Source organism: Chaetura pelagica, unplaced genomic scaffold (genome assembly GCF_000747805.2).
Source record: "Chaetura pelagica isolate M959 unplaced genomic scaffold, ChaPel_1.0 scaffold308, whole genome shotgun sequence".
Lineage (NCBI taxonomy): Eukaryota > Metazoa > Chordata > Aves > Apodiformes > Apodidae > Chaetura > Chaetura pelagica.
In genome coordinates, this window is record NW_009954442.1 from 2,020,573 (window position 1) to 2,040,921 (window position 20,349).

Below are 20,349 nucleotides of genomic sequence, written 5' to 3' on the forward strand. Positions count from 1 at the left end.
TCCATGTTTTACAGAGGGAGTATAGTTGCTTACTTTTGGGGTGTCTGGAGAGAAGTAAGATTCCCACCTTTAGTATTTCTCCCCTGAATAAGAAGCTTTTGGATATACCACTCTGTGCTTATTTTTATATCATAATAGAACAGAGAAAAACAGGATAGTTCCATTAAAAATACTTGTTGTTATTGTTATTTAGTATTTCAACAGTATTTTGTAGTGTTCCTACTGTGCAGTTTTCCTTTAATACTAAAAGATATTTCTGCTTAGTTCATGTTGCTTTCTTACAGCTTGCATTGATTGTGCAATTACATGTATTTGGATGATATAGACAAAAAAAGCTTAATTTTGTTTTGTGCATTAGTTTCTTGTTCAATACATGTAATTTTGCTCCACTAAAAATTTGTGCAATTTATATTTTCCTATGCTGGATTTGATACTCAGTTTTAGTCTTCATTTGTAAACCTTATTTTCTCTTTTCTAACCTTATAATTTTAGTAATTAGAAAACCAAGCAAAGCAGAGCTTATTGATAAGGTGTAGTTGAATCTTTATTGCATGTTAGATGTATCAACATTTAAAATACAAAGTATTGGGTGTATTAGAATGCTTATAGATAAGCAACACATTTCTATAGGCTGACAGAATTACGTGCCATAAGATTCCTGTGCTTTATAGAAGTGCCAGAAGATTCTTCTTACCAAAACTTTGTTCTTTACCCAGATTAATATTTTTTATTTTTTTTAGTCCTTGTAGTATGGAAGTTTATATAAAACATAAATTCTGATTTAGAGTAATAGTTACAATAGTCCTCCCTTTGAATATGTTTTTCATGTCTGTGCTTATGGTCTTCTTTTTTTGTAGACTAAAAATACACTAGGTATTTACAGAAATGGCTGAATGCAGCTTTGGATGGGGGGTGGTTTTGTTTTAATCTTATTATATGTTTTCAGAATGCTGGTATTAGAACATTGCTATGTAGTTACAGGAATTCAGGTTCATTGTAGTTAAAAAAATGTGCCTTTAATATTTGGAAGAAACTGCATGTGAAAATAAGTGTTACACCTTATTCCACAAGGGTACTGATATTAGCTGCCACATTGTACACTAAATATTGGATTAGAATAATGCTATAAAGCATATCTTACAATAGAATTGTGCTCTGAAGAACTGGAGAAATTTTTAGTTTATTTAAGTTTATTCCATTTCCAAGTTGTACTGAATAAATGTGGTGCTATTTTGGGGCAGAAAGTGATAAATAGGTCAATATAGTATTTTCCAGGTAAAAGATTTTTCTGGGTTTTATGAAGTTTTTTCTAAGTTTACGCTCATTTAGGGTATTTTGTTAGTATATTTCAATGTGATAACTAAGTAAATATTTTTTTAGTTTAACAAAAGAACAACAAATTATTTCATTGCAGTTGTTTAAAATTTGAAGAATGGCCTAACCACAAGGCTACGTCCATGTAGAATACATATATAGTTGGAAAAGAGATCATGTTCACTATTTTGAACCTAAATGTGTCTCCCTCTTTTCCTCAGAGGCCCCTGAGGACACATTCTAATTTAGGCTAAGCAGTGCCATGATATGGAGAATTCTTGTACATGGCAACAGGTGCATCTGAGATAAAAAATACAATCTGTTTTTAAGTTTTATAAAATTGGTGAAGATCTTTGTAGTGAGCCCTGCAATAGTTTTCTCAGGTTTTAAATTAAAAAAAAAGGCAATAATTTTTTTTTTTTTTTTCTCCACAAGATGGTTAGAAAAAGCAAAGATATGATAAAATTATCATAGTTGTTGTGAGATTTTACTCTAAGGGAGAATTTATTTTTTTCTGAAATTGTTGTACTCTGAATTTTTCTGTTCTCATTGTATTCTGCTGCAATTTTCTTACATACTTTTTTTTTTTTTTTTTTTAAAAGTTAAGTCAATGCCACTTGGTAAAACTTCTCTTAAGTCTTTGTTTCTTTTCTTACTTCCACTAGTGTACTGGCTTGTAGGATTATACCATTACCTATTGAGGAATACCTCTTCATGACAGTAAACAGGATCTGAAATAGTGTTTAGCATGAGAAATTTCACCGCCTCCTCTGGCAAAGTTATTAGAAACTACAACTTCAGAAATAGTATCTGCTAAAATCAAGTATCTTATTTTTTGTCAAACTATAAAACTAGACAGGAAATGTATCTAGAAATATCCAGAACACCACAGATTCGAAGATTAAACCTAGGTGTGCATCAAATTGCATTCATTCCACTTGAAGTAACATAAATTATCAAGTGACTTTACAATATATTTTCTGAGGTTTAAAAATTACTGTTATCATGCTGACATTATACAAATATGTATGTAATACAATAGCTAGGTAGCCTTGACAGGCTCATGTCAATGAACACATTAATGTGTTAATGCTCATGTTTCTAAATCTGTATTTAGCTCAAGTACAGTGTAAAAACTAAGTGTTTACATGTAACACCCACATTGAACATGAATGGTCATGGAACACAGTTACATTTCAGTGTTTTTTTCAACACCAGAATTGCTGGAGCACTTAGCGTTCTTTCCCAATCTGTGAATTAGATCTTTGCCAAGGGTAAGATAGCCTTTGTATTTAAAAATTGTATTTTACCATCTAGCTGACAGGGATCTTACTTTTAATTTATCACATTTGTATTAAAAAAGAGAGACAAGACAAACCACACAAAACCCACTAAACTTCAGTGTTGTTAAAGTTTGAGGTGTTGAACAAAGTCTTAAATTGCAAGTAATAAAAATTTATAATAAAATTCATTATACCATGCAGTGGCCAGGAAATATTGTGATTTTTAAAAATTAACAAGTTTTCCAACTGCAGTGTTTATGACAAATTAGAAAACAATCTTTGATTAAAACAAATTAGGCAATTACTTCTGTTTTGATTGGGGAATTTTTGTTGTTTTCTTTTATCTTTTCTTTCTTTTTAATTTGGCATGTTTCAGGCATAGTACTTTCAAATAAGTACTTCTGCTTCATTTTCTGCCAGATAATATCCAGTTACTATTTCTCAGGAGAAAAAAAAGATTATAAAGGAACCCTACCTGCCAAAATATTCAGTGCAAGTTCTGTAGCTGATGTATCTGCAAACCTTTCTTGATTGAGACATGAAAAATATGTAGTGTGCCTTTTGTATTTTGATTTGACAATTAGTATTTGCTTTCTTACTGGAAATGCTGCATTTTACTATTTTTACTTGTGCAGGGTTTGTGAGCGTGAAGCTGCACTCGAATCAGCCCTAAGAATGTTGCAGCAATTCTACCTGGATCTTGAAAAGTTCCTTGCTTGGCTTACAGAAGCTGAAACAACTGCAAATGTCCTGCAGGATGCTACACACAAAGAGAAGATACTAGAGGATGCCAAAACGGCTTGGGAGCTCATGAAACAGTGGCAGGTAAGTCAAGCACTTAAATTTTGGGACGTTTCAGGTATCCTGAGTGATGTTTGTGGGTTTTGTTTTGTTTTGTTTTGTTGTTGTTGTTGTTGTTGTCTTTCTAGTGTGCATCTACTAAAAAAAAATGAATTTTTTTTAAAAAAAGAGAACTGATTCTTCTACTAACTTTTAAGTGTTGCTTTGGAAATTTTTGCAGGTTACATCATTATTCTCTCTGACATCTTTCAGCATATTTTTTAAAAAGTGTCTTGAAGTACAGCTCTAAAACATACAGAAAGAAAACTTAACTGAAATAGGTGTTTAGATTTTTTATTTAATCACTTAAAAATGAATTTATCTACCAAGCTGCAGTCTTGAATTGTGCACTTGAACGACATGAGAATTTATTAAATATTTCTGATGTTATTGAAGTTATATAAATTGCATCAAATTTATTCTCTGTAGCTTAACTGAATTAGTTTCCTCTGTCACTTTCAAGTACATTTAAAAAAATTAATGTGGTATTTGGCTGATTATTGTCAACATGCTCCGTTGCAACAATAAAGAGAGATAACGTTTAAAATCCTCGTAGCTAATAGCTGGGCACTTTTCAAACAGTTGTTTTCCTGTGTGTCACAGACAGGAGTGGAAAATCTTAGTCGTTTAAAGAATCACTAACAAATATATTTGGAAACAATACAGATTTATGAAAACATGATTTAACAGCATTAGATGGCAAGTTTCACTCCTACTTACTATGTGGAATGGACATGTAACAGTTTGAATTGGATTGGGATGACTTACACAAAGATCAGGCAAAACTATTGATACAGGGATAAGGGAGATAGAGTCAGGATCAGGTTGGAGTGATTCACACAGGGATCAGGGAAAAGAATGAGGAAAGCATTGAGCCACAGGGTTCCAAGTGGAAGCTCTTGCTTTCTAAACTCCTTCTCAGACAGGAGTCAAAGTGCAGCTAGATCAACTCCCAGTCCCAGACTTGGTCAATGGTAATAAAGTGGTTAGGTGTAGAGATTTCACTGTAGTGCTTTAACATAATTATGTGTCTGGTGTGATTTGGAATAGCAGAAATTCAAGACTGATTGACACTAAAATAACAAAATTTGATTATATTATTTTTTTAGCAATACTTAATCAACAGGCGACAATTTCTTACAGTCAACACAGTGATTCAATTAAAGAATTAACAAAGTTTCTAAGCTAAATTGCTCACATACATATGCACACAGATTTAGATGTTAACCTATGTTAACATGTTAAATTTTGCTGCCTAATGATTGTTGAACAGCACAAAAAGAAGTTGCAATGAAATATACCACTGATTCATCTGCAAAATCAAATTATAGTAAATTAATATAATTTTATCTATTTGCCGCATATATGAGAAGTAACAGACTACTTATTCTTTTCCATTTAATAGATGAACTTCCTTTATTACTGATGATGTAGCAATCTGCTGCAATCATGGAGAGCTCCAAGGGCCCTCATTTCAGGGTTGATATTTATAGGGTCATGAAAGGACTGGCTTTGGCCAGTATTTTTCCATAATGGCCAGAGTTTTATGATCGTAATACAATGTGTTAACCTTTGTGAAGCTGTTGTAATGACGGCAGGTTTATCTGGAGATTTTACATCTCCAATGATAAAGTGGAACTTCTGTTGCAATTCACCATTACTGGGGGAGCATATGTGCAGAAAAACCCACAAATTTACAGTATTTTTTCCACTACTACCTGATAGATATTTCTAAAGATGTGTATTTGAGTTTCTTACAAAGTGAATTTACAATGACAATTAAAGTTAATTGGAAACAAATTGTGGGAATAAATTATTGGAGTCTATGGGAACAGATACACTAGTGAGTTGAATATGTCTGTGATCTTCTTTTGGCACTGAGGTCAGCTACAAACAAAAAGCCACATACATGTTTAAGAATATTCTACAGTACAGAAAATCAAGTGTTATGCTATGGTTCTTCTTGTATAAAAATTGTCATTCCAATTATTTCTTTTTTAATGAAACAGGGAATTACTCAATAACAAAAAAAAAGGTAATTTATCAATAGTCTGAGTGTGTTTAGCTGTAAAATTAATTAATTCATTAGATACACTACAGTACTATTTTGCTAGTCTTCATTGTAAAAGCTTTCTGTCCAAATAGGTACAGTTTCCTGGCAGTGGTGCAAATACTGCCCATCTGTGTTGCTACAAAGCTGGATAATGGAGCAAGTATCAAGGACTGTTACTTCTAAAAGCACAATTTTGTCATCAAAACAATTTTATTGATGTCAGCTGGATGGTCAGGAAAGAGTACAGCTTTTCATCTGTTCCTCAGTTATTATGGCATTGATTCTTCCAGTCTTTGCACACTGCTTGTAAGACTTTTCACTGACAAATCACTTTGATGCACAAGAATGAAAAGTAAGAACATGATGAAACTCTGGTTTTTTGTGTACAGCTTATGCATACAAAAGATTCAAACAAAAAAGAGCTTTAGGTCACCAAAATCCCAGAAATACGCATTTATGTACTCTGTGGAAAGGGGTTATTACTTGCTAATCCATATCATCAGCTCCATAAATCATAAATAGCATTAAGATTTTTTATTTTTTTTTTACTCTGTACTGTGAGCCAGAAATGCCCTTGCCCTATAAAACACATTAGGCAATGACTTTATTCCCAAAAACCTGCTATGTAAATTGTACATGTAAAACCAGACACATTCAAATACAGTCTATGTCCTAATAAAATTTTCTTAACATCCAGTGTAGGTAGTATAACCACCAGTATAGAAAAGATCCTAAATGTGTTCAGCCAGAATTATCGTTTTCCAACTGACTTTTTTTTTCCATGTGAAGTTATTTATTTATTTTTCCTCTCATCAGCCAGGATGAATCCAGATCACTGTCATGTGAGTCTTTTGAAAGACACATTGACTACCTAGGTCTATAGAGTTCACAGAAGTTATGGTTAAATATGACATATTGTCTTAGATCTGCAGTCTCTGTCTTGTTCTTTATGAAGTTCCATGAACTTGGATAGTGTGAAAGTAGTAACTAGAAGTCCTGAAATGTTATGATTCTGTTTTAATCCTCTATTTTTAGGGAATAGGTGTAAAAGAGCTACTTGAAAATGAATTCTCCACACAAATAATGACAAACCTAATGTTCTGAGTTCAGTTGTAGTTTTAACTCCATGTCATTAAAAATGTTTATTTCGCCTTTAGAGATCCAGCAGTTTTCTGCTTTACACTCTCAAACTTATTATTTTTTTTATACAACAAGGAAAAGAATGTCTTGCTGTGCAGAAAGTATTTTATGTAGCATAAATTGCTTATATAGGAAAATCTCCGATTTTTAGGTGTTTCTTTTACTTTTCATGCTCAGAAACCATTAGCTTAAATGTCACTAATAAAGATTAACATTCCCCTGGTACTTAGCAGTTCATTCAGTACAAGGAGGGTGAGACTCAAATAACTGCACATTTTAATTATCTGATGATGTAATTATATTAAACTTGCATTATAATCACATTGTTTGTTTCTATAGTCATGTATTTGCATCCGTAATGTAATGTAATAATTGAGGTGATTGACACAAAATACTTTCTGGAGAATTTTTGTGGATACTGACCAGTTACTCCAAGGAGTTGTGTAATTATGTGCTGTTTTTTATTGCCTGGTCAAAAAAACCTCATGTGTCCCCATGAGACCTGATTTGATAAGTAAACATATGAAGGAGAAGAAATTAATTTCTTTTACTTTCTGCTTTCATACTTCTAGTGATATAAGCTCTCAACTGTGTCAATAACTTCTCTGGTTTGTCTTTTTAATAATAATTGTATGTGATGTTTTTTATAGTTTATGTAATATCAAAGCTAGTGCAGACTTTTCCTGTTATTTTATTAATGCAATCATTTCATGCTAAGCCTGCAGATGAGCTTAATCACAGGGGTTTTTTACATTGAAATTTGACAAAGGAGAATGTTTTATGCTATATACCAAATGTGTCTGAAATAATCTGTGATGACTGATGAATTATTGGTAGTGTAGACTAAAAGTATGACAGCATATGATAAATGAAGCAAAAGAATAGCTTTGGCATGAAATACATAGCAGATTTATTTTTATTACCACCTTCATGCTCACTTAGCCTACAATCTAAGTAGTTTTCCATTAGATGCAGGAGTTTTGCTGCTAAGAATTTTAAAAATATTCAGTGCCTGAAGTTATACCTAAGAATACCCTAAGTGGGCAGTATCCATATTTTCTTACTTTTTGTTCTCTGTTTTTTTTGGTTTTGGTGGGTTGGTTTTTTTACTCTAAAACAAGGAACATAAACGAGTAGGCCAGGTATTATTTTCTCTTCTGTTCCTATCAGTATTTCAGAAGTGCTTGCCTATTATTAAGGTGTCCAAGTAGCTGTGTTCTCAATAGTAAACAAGTTGAGATAGATACATTTTCCTCAGTCTTCTTGATTAAACAGCAGTATATATTCTTTGAGATAGTAAAAAGTCTTTCTAGCTTAATTTCATCATGAGTCCCATAAAATTGGCCAGCACAGTTAATTTTGTGACATGATGTATGGAGTAGATGATGAACCTGACTAAGAGGGAAGGGAGAATCTGTAACATCCTTGCTCAGGTCTGTTGACTTTACTAAAAACTATTTAATAATAATTAATTTTCTAGTACTTCTAGTCTCTGTTCTGAAACACTTTCTCACTTCTGCTTGAAATTGTTCTCAGAAAGCTTTTAAAATCAAATATAATCTTCCTTAACTTATTTTTTTAAAGAAGTGTAATAATCCAGATTTTCCTTTTACACTAACTTGTTATGACTTCTGAAATAATATATGTCCCAAAGTATCTGAAATGGAATAACTGTCAGGACTACATGCACAATTGCATCCATCATGAAATTCCGCAGAACTGTAGCCATAATCAACCGTATAATTACCAGCCTGGTGATCTTAGGGTTTATGATACTGATTTTTATGGGGGCACTGAATGTGATGTGCAAACCCCTATTGCCTCCCCCCACCCCCTGAAACTCCCACAGCACTCTCCTTATCTGTGAACAGTCCCGAAAAATGTCAGAGCTGCCACAGAGAGCACAGAGTGATGAGGGTCAGGAGAGCTCCAGCCTGGGGTTTGATGGTGATGGATGGATGGAGTCCTCCCTGGACACCGGCCATGGATGGAAGAGAAGGGAAGAAGCAGCAGGAAGGAAGTTGCCTTCTGTGATCTCTGACCTTCCTCTGAGCTTACGTAGATATATGGAATGGAGTATCTCTGGCCAATTTTGCTGTCTGAAGAAAAAATAAAATAATCAGTAAAATGAAAAGTGGTTTCATCCTGGCTCAAACCAGGACACCATCTTACTCCATTAAGTAATAGATGACAAATTCCAAAGTCTAAGTTGGATAAGATAATTTCAAGAAGTGCCTTCCTGCCTTGACTGTTCTTTGATATCTGTAATCTGATCACATAAAAACTGGTCATATAATCAGTCATTCTGTAGCCTAGTTAATTTTTACTGAAATACACAAATTCAAAAGTTTTAATATGAGAAAGTAAGAAACTGAAAACTTCCTTGCTATTTCTTTGGAAAATTTCATGAGCATCTCCTAGGAGTTTCTGAGTAATATGTCCAAGTCAGTGATGAGGAAAGGTTGATAGTAAGAAGAAAAAGATGAAACGAGTAGAAGGGACCACAGAAAATTATAATTATATATTTTAAAGTTACTCTTATTAGTGGAAACTTTTATGGGAAGATGGAAAGGTGAAAGCTACAGGTAAGTAATGGAAGTAGTAGAAGTCTTTTTTAGAGTATCTAGATTAAGATCAAGTTTTCTTTCCTCATGCACAGAATTTGAAATCTGCAGCCTTTAGCCTCCAAGTGTTTTTTCTCTTCATCCATTATTCTTACACCTTAAATAAATATTTCCTCAAAGGTTACCATCCGAACATGAATAATTACTTTCCTGATATATTTTTTTAATTGACATTCACCTTGGCAGTGTATTATCAGATTGATGCTTTTGTGTAACTGTTGGCACAACTCTGGATTAAGACCTCTTACAGACTGTGGTACTTCTGATTAGGTCTATTCACACTGAGATCCTAGTTTGCTGGTAAAACCGTTTATTTTGGTAAAAGAGTAAGGTTTTGTATAAATACTTGTGTTTTTAATTGAATGCATTGGATGGGTGGGAAAGAAGTACTTTACAACATAAAAGTTAGCTTCTGATAACTCTGACAACATATCAGTGTACAGTGTGTATGAACATGCCTGAAGAACAGGACAAAGATGGTGTCTATGTTCAGTCAGGTTCTGTGGTATATTTTTATTTTTATTTAATGAAACATAGATATATTTGATAGATACCATAATCCAGTAGCGTAAAAGGCCAAAGACACTTTTTAACACACTTTAATGTAATTCCACGCACCTGCATTATGATTCATGTGGTGCTACAGAAGGCACAGAAATAAGGACACTGTTGGTTTAAAAAGTATATAATCTACAGTCCTATAAAAATGAGTAAAACTGGTGAAATCAGTGAGACTACTTATGCATATAAATATAAATGTGTATGTGGGTTCGAAGCTTTAAGTCCTAAAAGACATGCAAATGAGTGACCCTTTCAAATGCACTCTGATGAAGTCTGAAAAGAAATTCAGTTATGTTCATTTATTTATGTTTGTTTTACACTACTGCAGTTTTTATGTGGATTAGGCTTGTTGGTTTGTGGTTTATTTTTCCTTCTCAGAGAACTAACATTTTCGTTTAAAACCCTGCTCACCAGCCCAGCATGTGGTCAAGCATTATGCTACAATATTGGTAAAGTAAAAAAAATTCCTGCTACCTTTTCGAGGCTGCAATTTTTCTCCTTTCAAATAACAATGGCAATTTCAGTGTCTCTTCCATATGATTATATCCTTTGAGGTAAGTAAGGCTGTGTAAAAATTGGAACAGAGAGATTTCAGTGCATGGAGGAATAACATAGAAAGAAGAAAAGCTGGGCAATGGAGCAGCTATGCAGAAGCAAGTTATTGCATAGTGCTGCATTAGAAGAAAGCTGAATACTTTCACAGGGAGGTTTAGATGCTGATTCTCAGTGGGGAAGGCAATGCCACAGCTGTTCTCCTTAGCTGGGTATGGATAGTGGTCAGGAAATCAGAAGTAAAATGGATATGTTGATGTTGCTATTTTTTTAAATATTTTTGTTTCAATTAGTTTAGTTGGGATAATTCTGTACCATTAAAAAGGATACAAATTGATGCTGCAGCTTATCATGGAACCATAGAATCATAGAATGGTTTGGGCTGGAAGGGACCTTAAAGATCATCTAGTTCCAACCCCCTGCATGAGCAGGGACACCTCCCACTAGACCAGATTGCTCAAAGCCCTATTCAACCTGGCCTTGAACACTGCCAAGGAGGGGACATTCACAGGGCAACCTATTCCAGTGTCTCACAACCTTCACAGTAAATAATTTATTCCTGACATCCCATCCAAATCTGCCATTGTCCAGTTTAAAGCCTTTCCCCCTCATCCTATCCTTACAAGCCCTTGTAAAAAGTCTTTGCCCTGCTTTTCTATAGGCCCCTTCAGGTACTGGAAGGATGCTATAAGGTCTCTCTGGAACCTTCTTTTCTTCAGACTGAACTATCCCAACTCTCTCAGCCTGTCTTCAAAGGACAGGTGCTTCAGCCCTCTGATCATCTGGGCAGACCTCTTCTGGACTTGTAACAAGAGCTCTATATGTTGGAGACTCCAGAACTGCACACAGTACTCCAGGTGGGGTCTCACAAGAGTGGAGTAGAGGGGGAGAATCACCTCCCTTGATCTCTTGGTCACACTTCTTTAGATGCAGCCCAGGACATAGTTGGCTTTCTGGGAGGCAAGTGCATATTGCTTACTCATGTTGAGCTCTTAATCAATTATCATCCCCAAGTCCTTCTCCTCATGGCTGTTCCCAATCCATTCTCCACCCAGCCTGTATTTGTGCTTGGCATTTTCCCAACCCATGTGCAGGACCTTGTATTTGGTCTTACTAAACTTTATTGAACTCCTTGTCCTGTAGCTACACTCTCTAGTGAAAAGTTTCTCCTCATCATTCATGTAGGCTCCCTTTAGGTACTGGAAGGCTGCTATCAGGTCTCCCCAAAGCTGACTCTTCTCCATGCTGAATAGCCCCAACTGTCTTCTCACCTTGTCTTCATAGCAGAGGTGCTCCAGCTTTGTGACCCTCCTCTGGACCCTCTCCAACAGCTCCATATCTTTTCTGTGCTGAGGGCTCCAGAGCTGTACACAATATTCCAGGTGGGATCTTCAGCAGAGCAGTGTAGACGGGAAAAATCACCTCCCTGGCCCTCCTGGCTGCACTTCTGTTGATGCAGCCCAGAATACAATTGGCTCTCTGGGCTCCAAGCACACACTGGCAGCTCGTGTCGAGCTTCTAATTTACTACCACCCCACGTCCTTCTCCTCAGAGCTGTCCTCTAGCCATTCTCCCCCAAGCCTGTGTTTGTACCTGGGGTTACACCAACCCAGATGCGAGACCTTGCACTTGGCCCTGCTGCCCCAACCCAGGTGCAGAACCTTGCACTTGGCCTTGTTGAACTTCATGAGATTGGCATTGGCCCACCTCTCCAGCCTGTCAAGGTCTGCCTGGATAGCATCCCTTCCCTTTATTGTGTCAGCTACTCCACACAGCTTGGTATCATCCTCAAACTTGCTGAGGATACTTTCAATCCCAATGCCCGTGTCTCCAACAAAGATGCTGAACAGCACTGGTGCCAATACTGACCCCTGAGGAACACCAGTCGTCACCTGCGTGCACTTGGACATTGAGCCACTGACTACAACTCTCTGGGTGTGGCCACCAAGCCAATTACTTGTCCACTGAGGGGTCCATCTGTCAAATCCATGTATTTTCAGTTTTGAGACCAAGATGTTGTGTGGGATGGTTTTCAATGCCTTGCACAAATTCAGGTAGATAACTTAAATTGCTCTTCCACTATTCACTATCTCTGGAGCTTTGTCATAGAAGGCCACCAGATTGGTCAGGCATGATTTGCCTTTATTGAAGCCATGTTGGCTGTCACCAATCACCTCTTTATTTTCCATGTGCCTTAGCAGAGTTTCCAGGAGGATCTGTTCCATGATCTTGCCAGGGACAGAGATGAGACTGACTGGCCTGTAGTTCCTTGGGTCTTCCTTTTCCCCTTTTTTAAAAATAGGGACTATGTTCCCTTTTTCCCCAATCAGCGGGAGCCTCTCCAGACTGCCATGACTTTCAAATATGATGGACAAAGGCTTAAAAACTGCATCCAACAGCTCCCTGAAGACCTGTGGATGTACCTCATTAGGTCCAATAGACTTGTGCACCTTCAGGTTCTTTAGGTGGTCACAAACCTGTTCTCCTATAGTGGGGGGTACTTCATTCTGCCAGTCCCTGCTTTCACCTGCTGTGGCCCTTGCAATGAGGCTGGAGCACATGCCAGAGAAGACTGATGCAAAGAAGTCATTGAAAACTTCAACCTTCTCAATATCCTGTGTTACTGTCTCACCCATTTCCTTCAGTACAAGGCCTTCATTTTCCTTGGTTGTACTTTCCCCCCCAGCATATCTATAAAAGCTTTTCTTATTCTTCTATGCATCCCTGGTGAGATTTAACTCTATCTGGGATTTGGCTCTCCTTACCTGATTCCTAGCTGCTCAGCTGCTCTCTGTAATCTCCCCACAGTACCTGCCCTGACTTTCACCCTCTGTATGTGTCCTTAAATTCAAGCCTTTCTAGGAGTTGCTTGCTTATCCACACTAGCCTCCTAAAGTTTCTATCTGACTTCCTCTTGGTTGGGATGCATTGCTCTTGGGCCTGTAGGAGGTAATCTTTAAATATCAGCCATGTTTCATGGGCCCCTCTTCCCTCCAGGATGTTGTACCATGACAATTTCTCAAGCTGATCCCTGAGGAGGCTAAAATCTGCTCTCCTGAAGTCAAGGGCATTAAGCTTACTGTGAGCTTTTCTTGCTGCCTAAGGATCTTGAACTCCACAATGTCATGGTTGCTATAACCTAAGCTGCTGTCTCCTTTATGCCACTTCTTGGGGTTGTAGCTTTCTCCTTCTTGCAAAGATTTTCACTGCTTTAATTAATGTGGTATAATTTCAGAACATCCAGATGAGCACAGATCTGAACCTGTTCTTCCACTACCATCAATCATCCAATTTTTGCCCAGTAATTTTTTGTGCAATTCTGATCTATGTAGTACTGCTGCTGCTCCCCAAGGGAGGGAAGTGAGTGGGGTGAAGAGAACCTGCACCAGAGTAAGGAAATACATTTGCCTTCAGTTCCTGTAGCCTATTGGCTATCATTGGTAGCAGTCAATAACTGAGCCAGGGAAATTACTTTTCTTTGTACTAAAGGCAGAACAGGCCTCAGAAAGAGAAGCATAGTGGGTGGTAAATTTATCTGCTGTGCATACAAAAGGCAGATCTCTTTATTTTCAGGTATGTGAAAGGGATGCACTGCTAATTTTCTTCCAATTTGTGGAATTCTTGTTCTTTATTTCTCTCTGCATATACTATCTCTTGTCATTTTCTATTAGAAAATATCTATTGGTCAATGAGGCAGTGAGGAGTCTTTATAGGGTTAAGGTATGTTTTACAAGTTGTTTGCCTTGCAAGTGTGGGTGATTTGTGGTTAAAATATGCTAATTTGATGTCCTTTGTGATTTAAAGTTGTATTGAAGTGGCTACAATAATACAGTAGTATATAATGCAGTTAGTCCTTTGTGTGAAATAAGGCAGCTGAATCAGAACAGAGCTGAAGAGCAGGAGAGATCTGAAACATAACTACCCATTTTCACCTAGATAAATCAAAAGTTTTTAACTGACAAGAATAGAGCATCTAAACCATATTCGAACAATATTCATAAAGAAATCAAACAGAGAAAATAACATAATGCTTAGCAACTGGTTAAGGTTAGTCTTAGTGTGAAAACTAACACTCACCAGATGTGTTGGTATGAGAGAAAACATCTGGATTCTCGATTTAAAATAAATTGCTTCAATTTTGTACTTTACAGAACAAATAATGCAGAAAAAAAGGCATCATGAGCATCAAGAAGCATGCGTATTAGCCAGGTCAGAAGATAGGTTTTTTTTATTTTCTTGTAGCTTTTCTTCCTTTGCATATTTTTTTTCTTGTTAGAAATCTCTATAGCTTATAGAAGCTTGATTGACAAATTTGTAGTGAAAAAAAATCATTTGTCAAGTAACAGTGAGGATTTGTTATGAAATAATTAACCCTCAAAAGAGAACATGAGACTGTTTTTCTCTATGCCAGAATTTTAATTTCTGAATTACATATTACACCTTTTATTGGAACATTGCCAATGGAGCAAATATGAGAGTTAACTAGTAACTAGGCAGAATGAAGATATAAATTATATCCTCTCCAGAAATACGATACTTTTTCTTCTATATTAAACCTACTTAATTTTAATTTCTCCCTCATGCTGCTGGGTTAGACACAATTTTAATGACTTTTTCTGAAGCTACTTCGTAATTCAGCAAAAAGAATACCAAGATGTGCTTCCTACAGAACTAAGTATAAAAACCAGAAGATTGAGTCACTAGATTTCATTGTTGAACTTCAAGTCTTTTGCTGGAGAAAGCTTACAGTTGTCTCACTATTTTTGTATCAAAGTACATTTTACTGATCTATAAATCCTTTCTTATAAACTGGAAACCTGCTGGAAGCAGCCGTAGCAAAGTTAAGAAACAAACCTGTTCTCACTTATCTCACACTAATTGCAGGCACAACAGTACAGTAACCTCAACAGACCATCTCTTCTTGTGACTATGGTGCTGTAATTCCAGACTTTCTGATTAAGAGATGCAACAGTGTTGTTGATAGGCTTTGAAAAATAAAATTAGCCATTTTATTTTAGCCTTCAGTTCATGGGACATGTAATACTATGGAGAGTTAACACCGCCTGAGAAACAGTGCCAAGAAATGCCATTTCTGCAACGGGAGCTATTAAATAACAGCCTTTTGTTATCTTTTGTTTCCTGTTTTGACACCTAACCTAAATGTTTTATACTGGGTCTTGCTGGGCTGCATGCTGCTTCAGGCTAAAGCAGGATAATCGCCCAGTTTTGATTCAAGACTGTGATTTGGCCGTGAAGAAAGGCTGCGTGTTGTCCTTAGAGCAAATGTGCAGTTGTTATTACATTTCCACAGCTATTAATTCCTTGCACTAAACCTAATCCTAGGAAGACCCAAGACCTGTTGAAATCAAAAGGAATTTTGCAGATCATCAACACGTATTGTCTGTGGCTTGCTGTAGAGACTCTGAACCAGGGCTTAAGGTGAGGTAGAAGAAAGGGAGAGGAAGCTATGTATTTTGTTTTCCTATTTGATTTATTTCATTTTTGAGGCTCACTTATTTATTTATTTAGCTTTGGTTTGTTGTGTTGGGTTTTTTTTGTAAAATCTTTACAACACTAAACTGGAGGTTGGCAGTTTCTATACTAGGTAGGGGCAAACATTTAGAATAAAATATACTAATATGATATCAGATTTGCTTAAATTAAAAAGAAAAATGAAAAACCCCACATTTTTATTCACAGTGTCTTTGTCTGATGTAGTTTCTGCTTTTTAATTTTTATGTAATTTTCACTGTATGTCTAAATAATTGAGAACAAATAGAGCCAAGCTGACCCTGACAGAAACAGAAGTAGTAATTTTATGAGTATAGTTAAAAAACTTTGTAGAAATCTCTATTAGCATGCTTTTTTGGTGGAAATTTCTTTGTTTTCATCATTGCTTATAGCATTGTAAATTTAATTAACATGAAAGGATAAAAATGTCCCTTTTTAAGTATTTTCTATTTAAATTAGAAAAAAAAATTACAATAAATAATAGAAAATAATGCCGCTGGTAGAAGCTTCTATTTGCTCAATTATTGCTGTACCAGGAGTGAATAAGTGCAGAGTTAACTCAGAGGCAGTATTATTGCAGTTACATTACATAAAACAGATGGACTCAAAACTTTAAAAAACAGCACAAAATAAGGAAGCACAGGCTGGATCCTTTGAAAGTCAAATCCCCTTTTATACTTCTGTGAGAGGCTTGGGCAAGACAGTTGACTGGAATTGAAGCCATTCAGATCTCCAGTGTTGTGATAATTAAGTTAAAAGCTAATGTTATTATTTTTACTGGTACCTCATATGCACCAGCTGGAGATGCTGGTTGGTAATTTGAAGTCAGGATATGCTACATATATAGTGCAGGATGACTATACACACAGTAGAGTATTTTACCTTGAACATATAAGGTGCATGAGTAGGCAGATGATAATTATCTTAAGATACCAGAAGGATTTTGGTGTTATTGTCAGTAGTAAATTGCCTGTCATTTTGCGTTACCTGATGAGAGTATCTTTTATTTCACTTTGCTCTTGGCTTTGTATTTTGGTCTTCATATGGACAGTAGGGGATGTTTTCTGAATAGCTCTTTGTTGCCTGGGATGCTAACAACATTTCTTCTGCTTCAGGTGATATCTCAGTTCCATCCCTTTTCAGTCATCTGATGTAGCTTCACGCCTGGGTTGTTCCAACCTTGTTCCTCTGTACTGTCTTTGCTTAGGCCTTAAATTAATTTAAAGACATTTTTTAGCATACAGGGTGAATATTACAGGACCTGGGCCTGAAATTACAGATCTGTTGCCTGTCTTACATATCAAAGTCACAACATTACTTATACTTAATTACTGAAATTATTAATTTGATATTTAATTTTATTTAAGGGGTAATCTATAAAAATATTTTAAAAGAAGTGGTGCTAAAATACACAAGCCATAGAAATGCAATAAAATATTATACAGAATAGCTTCAGTGATACCATTATGCTGCCTTTTTTTTTTTTTTTTTTTTCTTCCTCTCCTTCTTGCAACTGTTATCAGAGATTTCTGGCCATTATTTTGAAATCAGCAAGATGCTTTAGGAATCTTGATTTATAAATGAGAAGTAACAGGCCTTTTTTTTCCCAGGAAATTTCAGGGCATTTCTAGGTGATTCAGTCGTCTTGTAATATCTTAATTTTCTTCTGCAAGACAGGTAGAAGTGTTACCTCCTTTCTGTTGTGAGATATTAAACAGGTGTCATTTATGAAGCATTTATGGACATCATTTAGAAAATGTTGAGCAAGCAGTTGTGTTAGATGAAGGTGATTATCAGTGCTGAGTACCAATGAAGTGTGCCTGATATACATGTATAGTAAATTTGCTACAGTTATATATTATTATACATATGGTCAGTGTCTGCTTCTGTTTATACATATTTATATATATATATATACATGCATGTGTGTAATTTTCCTTACATTTAGTTTTATTAGAAATTATTCAAATTTGATCATCTGTCTCCAGAGTGTATTTTAGGATGGATTTCTAGGGTGGTGTTTATAATACAGTGCTGACATTAAGTAGATGTTAAGAAAAGAGCTACTGGAAGATAAAACATCTTCTGTTCTGGAATGTTGTTGGTATTTGCAGTCTTGAGGATAAAATGTTTACAATTTTTTTTCAAAATGTTGGGTTCCATTGTGCCCTCCTACAGGCCTGGAGGAATTACTGGTCCACAGTAGACAATGGCAAGAAAACAAGCTGTGCTCAAGGGAGACCCTGAACGCTTCCCAGACTTTGTAAGCACAGTGCTTCTATGCCACTTCTTTCCCACTGTCTTGTGAAAGGTGTTAGTGTAGCAGTTTACAATTTGAGTTATTCCCAGTCCTTTTAGGTTTAGGTGTTTTGGGAAATGATACAAGACAGAAATTTGTGTTTTCCCTAAAGATTGCTATTCTTGCTGACATATTCCAGGACCATCAAATTAATATGTTTATGCCTTGCTATCCTCATTAACATATTTTCTGAAAGCAAATGCTTGAAATTGTGTAATACTAAGGAAATCTTACTTTAAAAGCCACACACATCCACTAGGGCATAGAAGAGGCAATGCTACATGGCCTCTGTATCAAACTAATTCTGCTCGTTAGGGATAATAAATACTGTTAATAAATTGCCTCAGCTCATTATACAGAGCAATATTATTTGCTAAGATTATTTAAATTAATTTAAATGAATTATTTTGAGACTATCATAATTGTGTCATAGAATATTAATGAATAGAGAGAGGCTAAATTTAAACAATCCCCTACTCATCGCCTGTTTCAGGCAAAGAGAAATACTGTGCTATTTTAAGTTATTCTGTGCTACACTTGATATTATATCTATTTTGAATTAGAACAACCATAGAAGTAATCTTTTTCTCTTTCTCTCCTCTCTTTCTTAATTAGGCAGTTCTGAAACAGTTTTTTTTAAATTCATTTTACATGACATTCAGAAACCACCACACTGATTAATTGTATTACCTTTTTAAAGAATATACTTGGGCTGCGAATTGAGGAGGAGAAACAGAACAAATTGATGTCCCATAACCTCTAAACCAGTCTGGTGACATTACTGAGAAAAAGTGGAGTTTTCTGCAGAATTGGGGCCAAGGCTTGAACCAGATCTGAACAGTTATTTTAGTGTTCATGGGCTGGCAAAGTTGACAGAACCAAGGAAATCAGAAGTTACCAACTCCTCCTGCTGTCCAGAATGTGTTTGTCTCTTTTACCATAGTGATGATGTTGTCCTTAGTCTGTAAATTACAGAGGTAGTGATAGTCTAAATTGTTTGAATCATTACTGGTTTTGCAGTCAAACAAGTTTTAACCATAACTAACAGTTTACCTGTGAAATTAGAGATGCAATTAGATTAAGGGCTATTCTGTGCTGCTCCAGCTGAAGGTGAATATGATATAATTGCAATTAATTAAAAAAATAATAATAATAAGAAATAAATAAAAAAATGTAGCAGGAAAATTGTTGTGATAAAAAGACGAAGAGTCAGCATAGTAGCAATATCAAAACTTTATTTTTTAAGCAGTGAGAAAATCCTTTCTAATGAAGATCGCACCTGCATGGTCTGGCTGCTTGTGGTCTGTGTGAGCTGTTCAACGTGATTCCTGAGACTTTTTAGCTAGATACTCCTAGCTAACTCAGGATTAAATTTTTGAAAAAAACAATTAAGATTTTATTGTTCTATGGTTTAAGATAATGAAGTAAAATCAGAAGATTAACTACTAGAACATGCATCAAAGTTAAACAACAGAGAAATACCATTACCTTAGGAAATTGATTATGAAAATATGTAAAACTCATTGGCTTTAATACTAGGGTGAGATGAATATAAAAATTCAGATTTTGACTTCTCCAGACTTAATAGGGTTGCATTCAGTCCCAAAACATATAATTTTGTATCATTTAGGGCTTGTTTTACAGCTGGTTGAATTTCAATAGGAATAAATCTTACCAAAATTAAAATTTTCAAGAGCAATGAATTCATTTCAATGTAATTTTAAGAGGAACATGTTGAACCATTTTGGCTTTCTTATTTCATTACAGTGACTTGTTTTTAGGAAATAAAATATAACTTTTAAATGTGCATATTATAGTGAAATATATTGATATGTATACAGTACATTAATATTCCATTTTACGATTTTGTGATGTTATCAAAATAAAAGAAGGCATAGTTCTGAGTAATAATTGTCTCCCTCAATCAGTGTGATGCTATACTTCCAAGGATTCAATATTTCAGTACTCAGACACTCAGAAGGAGATATTCAAGAAGTTTTCTTGAAATTCACAGAATGTGCTTTCAATGAAAGGAAGAAGGCACAACAGTCCAAGAGTAGTGTTTAATATCTTAGTATTTATGTGTTCTTTCAAAAGCCTCTGTAAACTAAGGAGGACTGATGCAGATGAATCAAAATGGAACAAATAAAAGTTAATTCAGGCCAGATAAAA

The 20,349-nt window shown here is 35.5% G+C and overlaps 1 protein-coding gene across 1 annotated transcript in view; it reads left to right on the forward strand.

Annotated features, from left to right (window-relative positions):
* The window catches only part of DMD (dystrophin), a 909,379-nt gene that overhangs the window by 665,797 nt on the left and 223,233 nt on the right, over positions 1–20,349 (forward strand). The window contains exon 54 of the mRNA XM_010004489.1: positions 3,233–3,422. Coding sequence (XP_010002791.1) covers positions 3,233–3,422 — 190 coding nt within the window. The remainder of the gene's footprint in view (positions 1–3,232; positions 3,423–20,349) is intronic.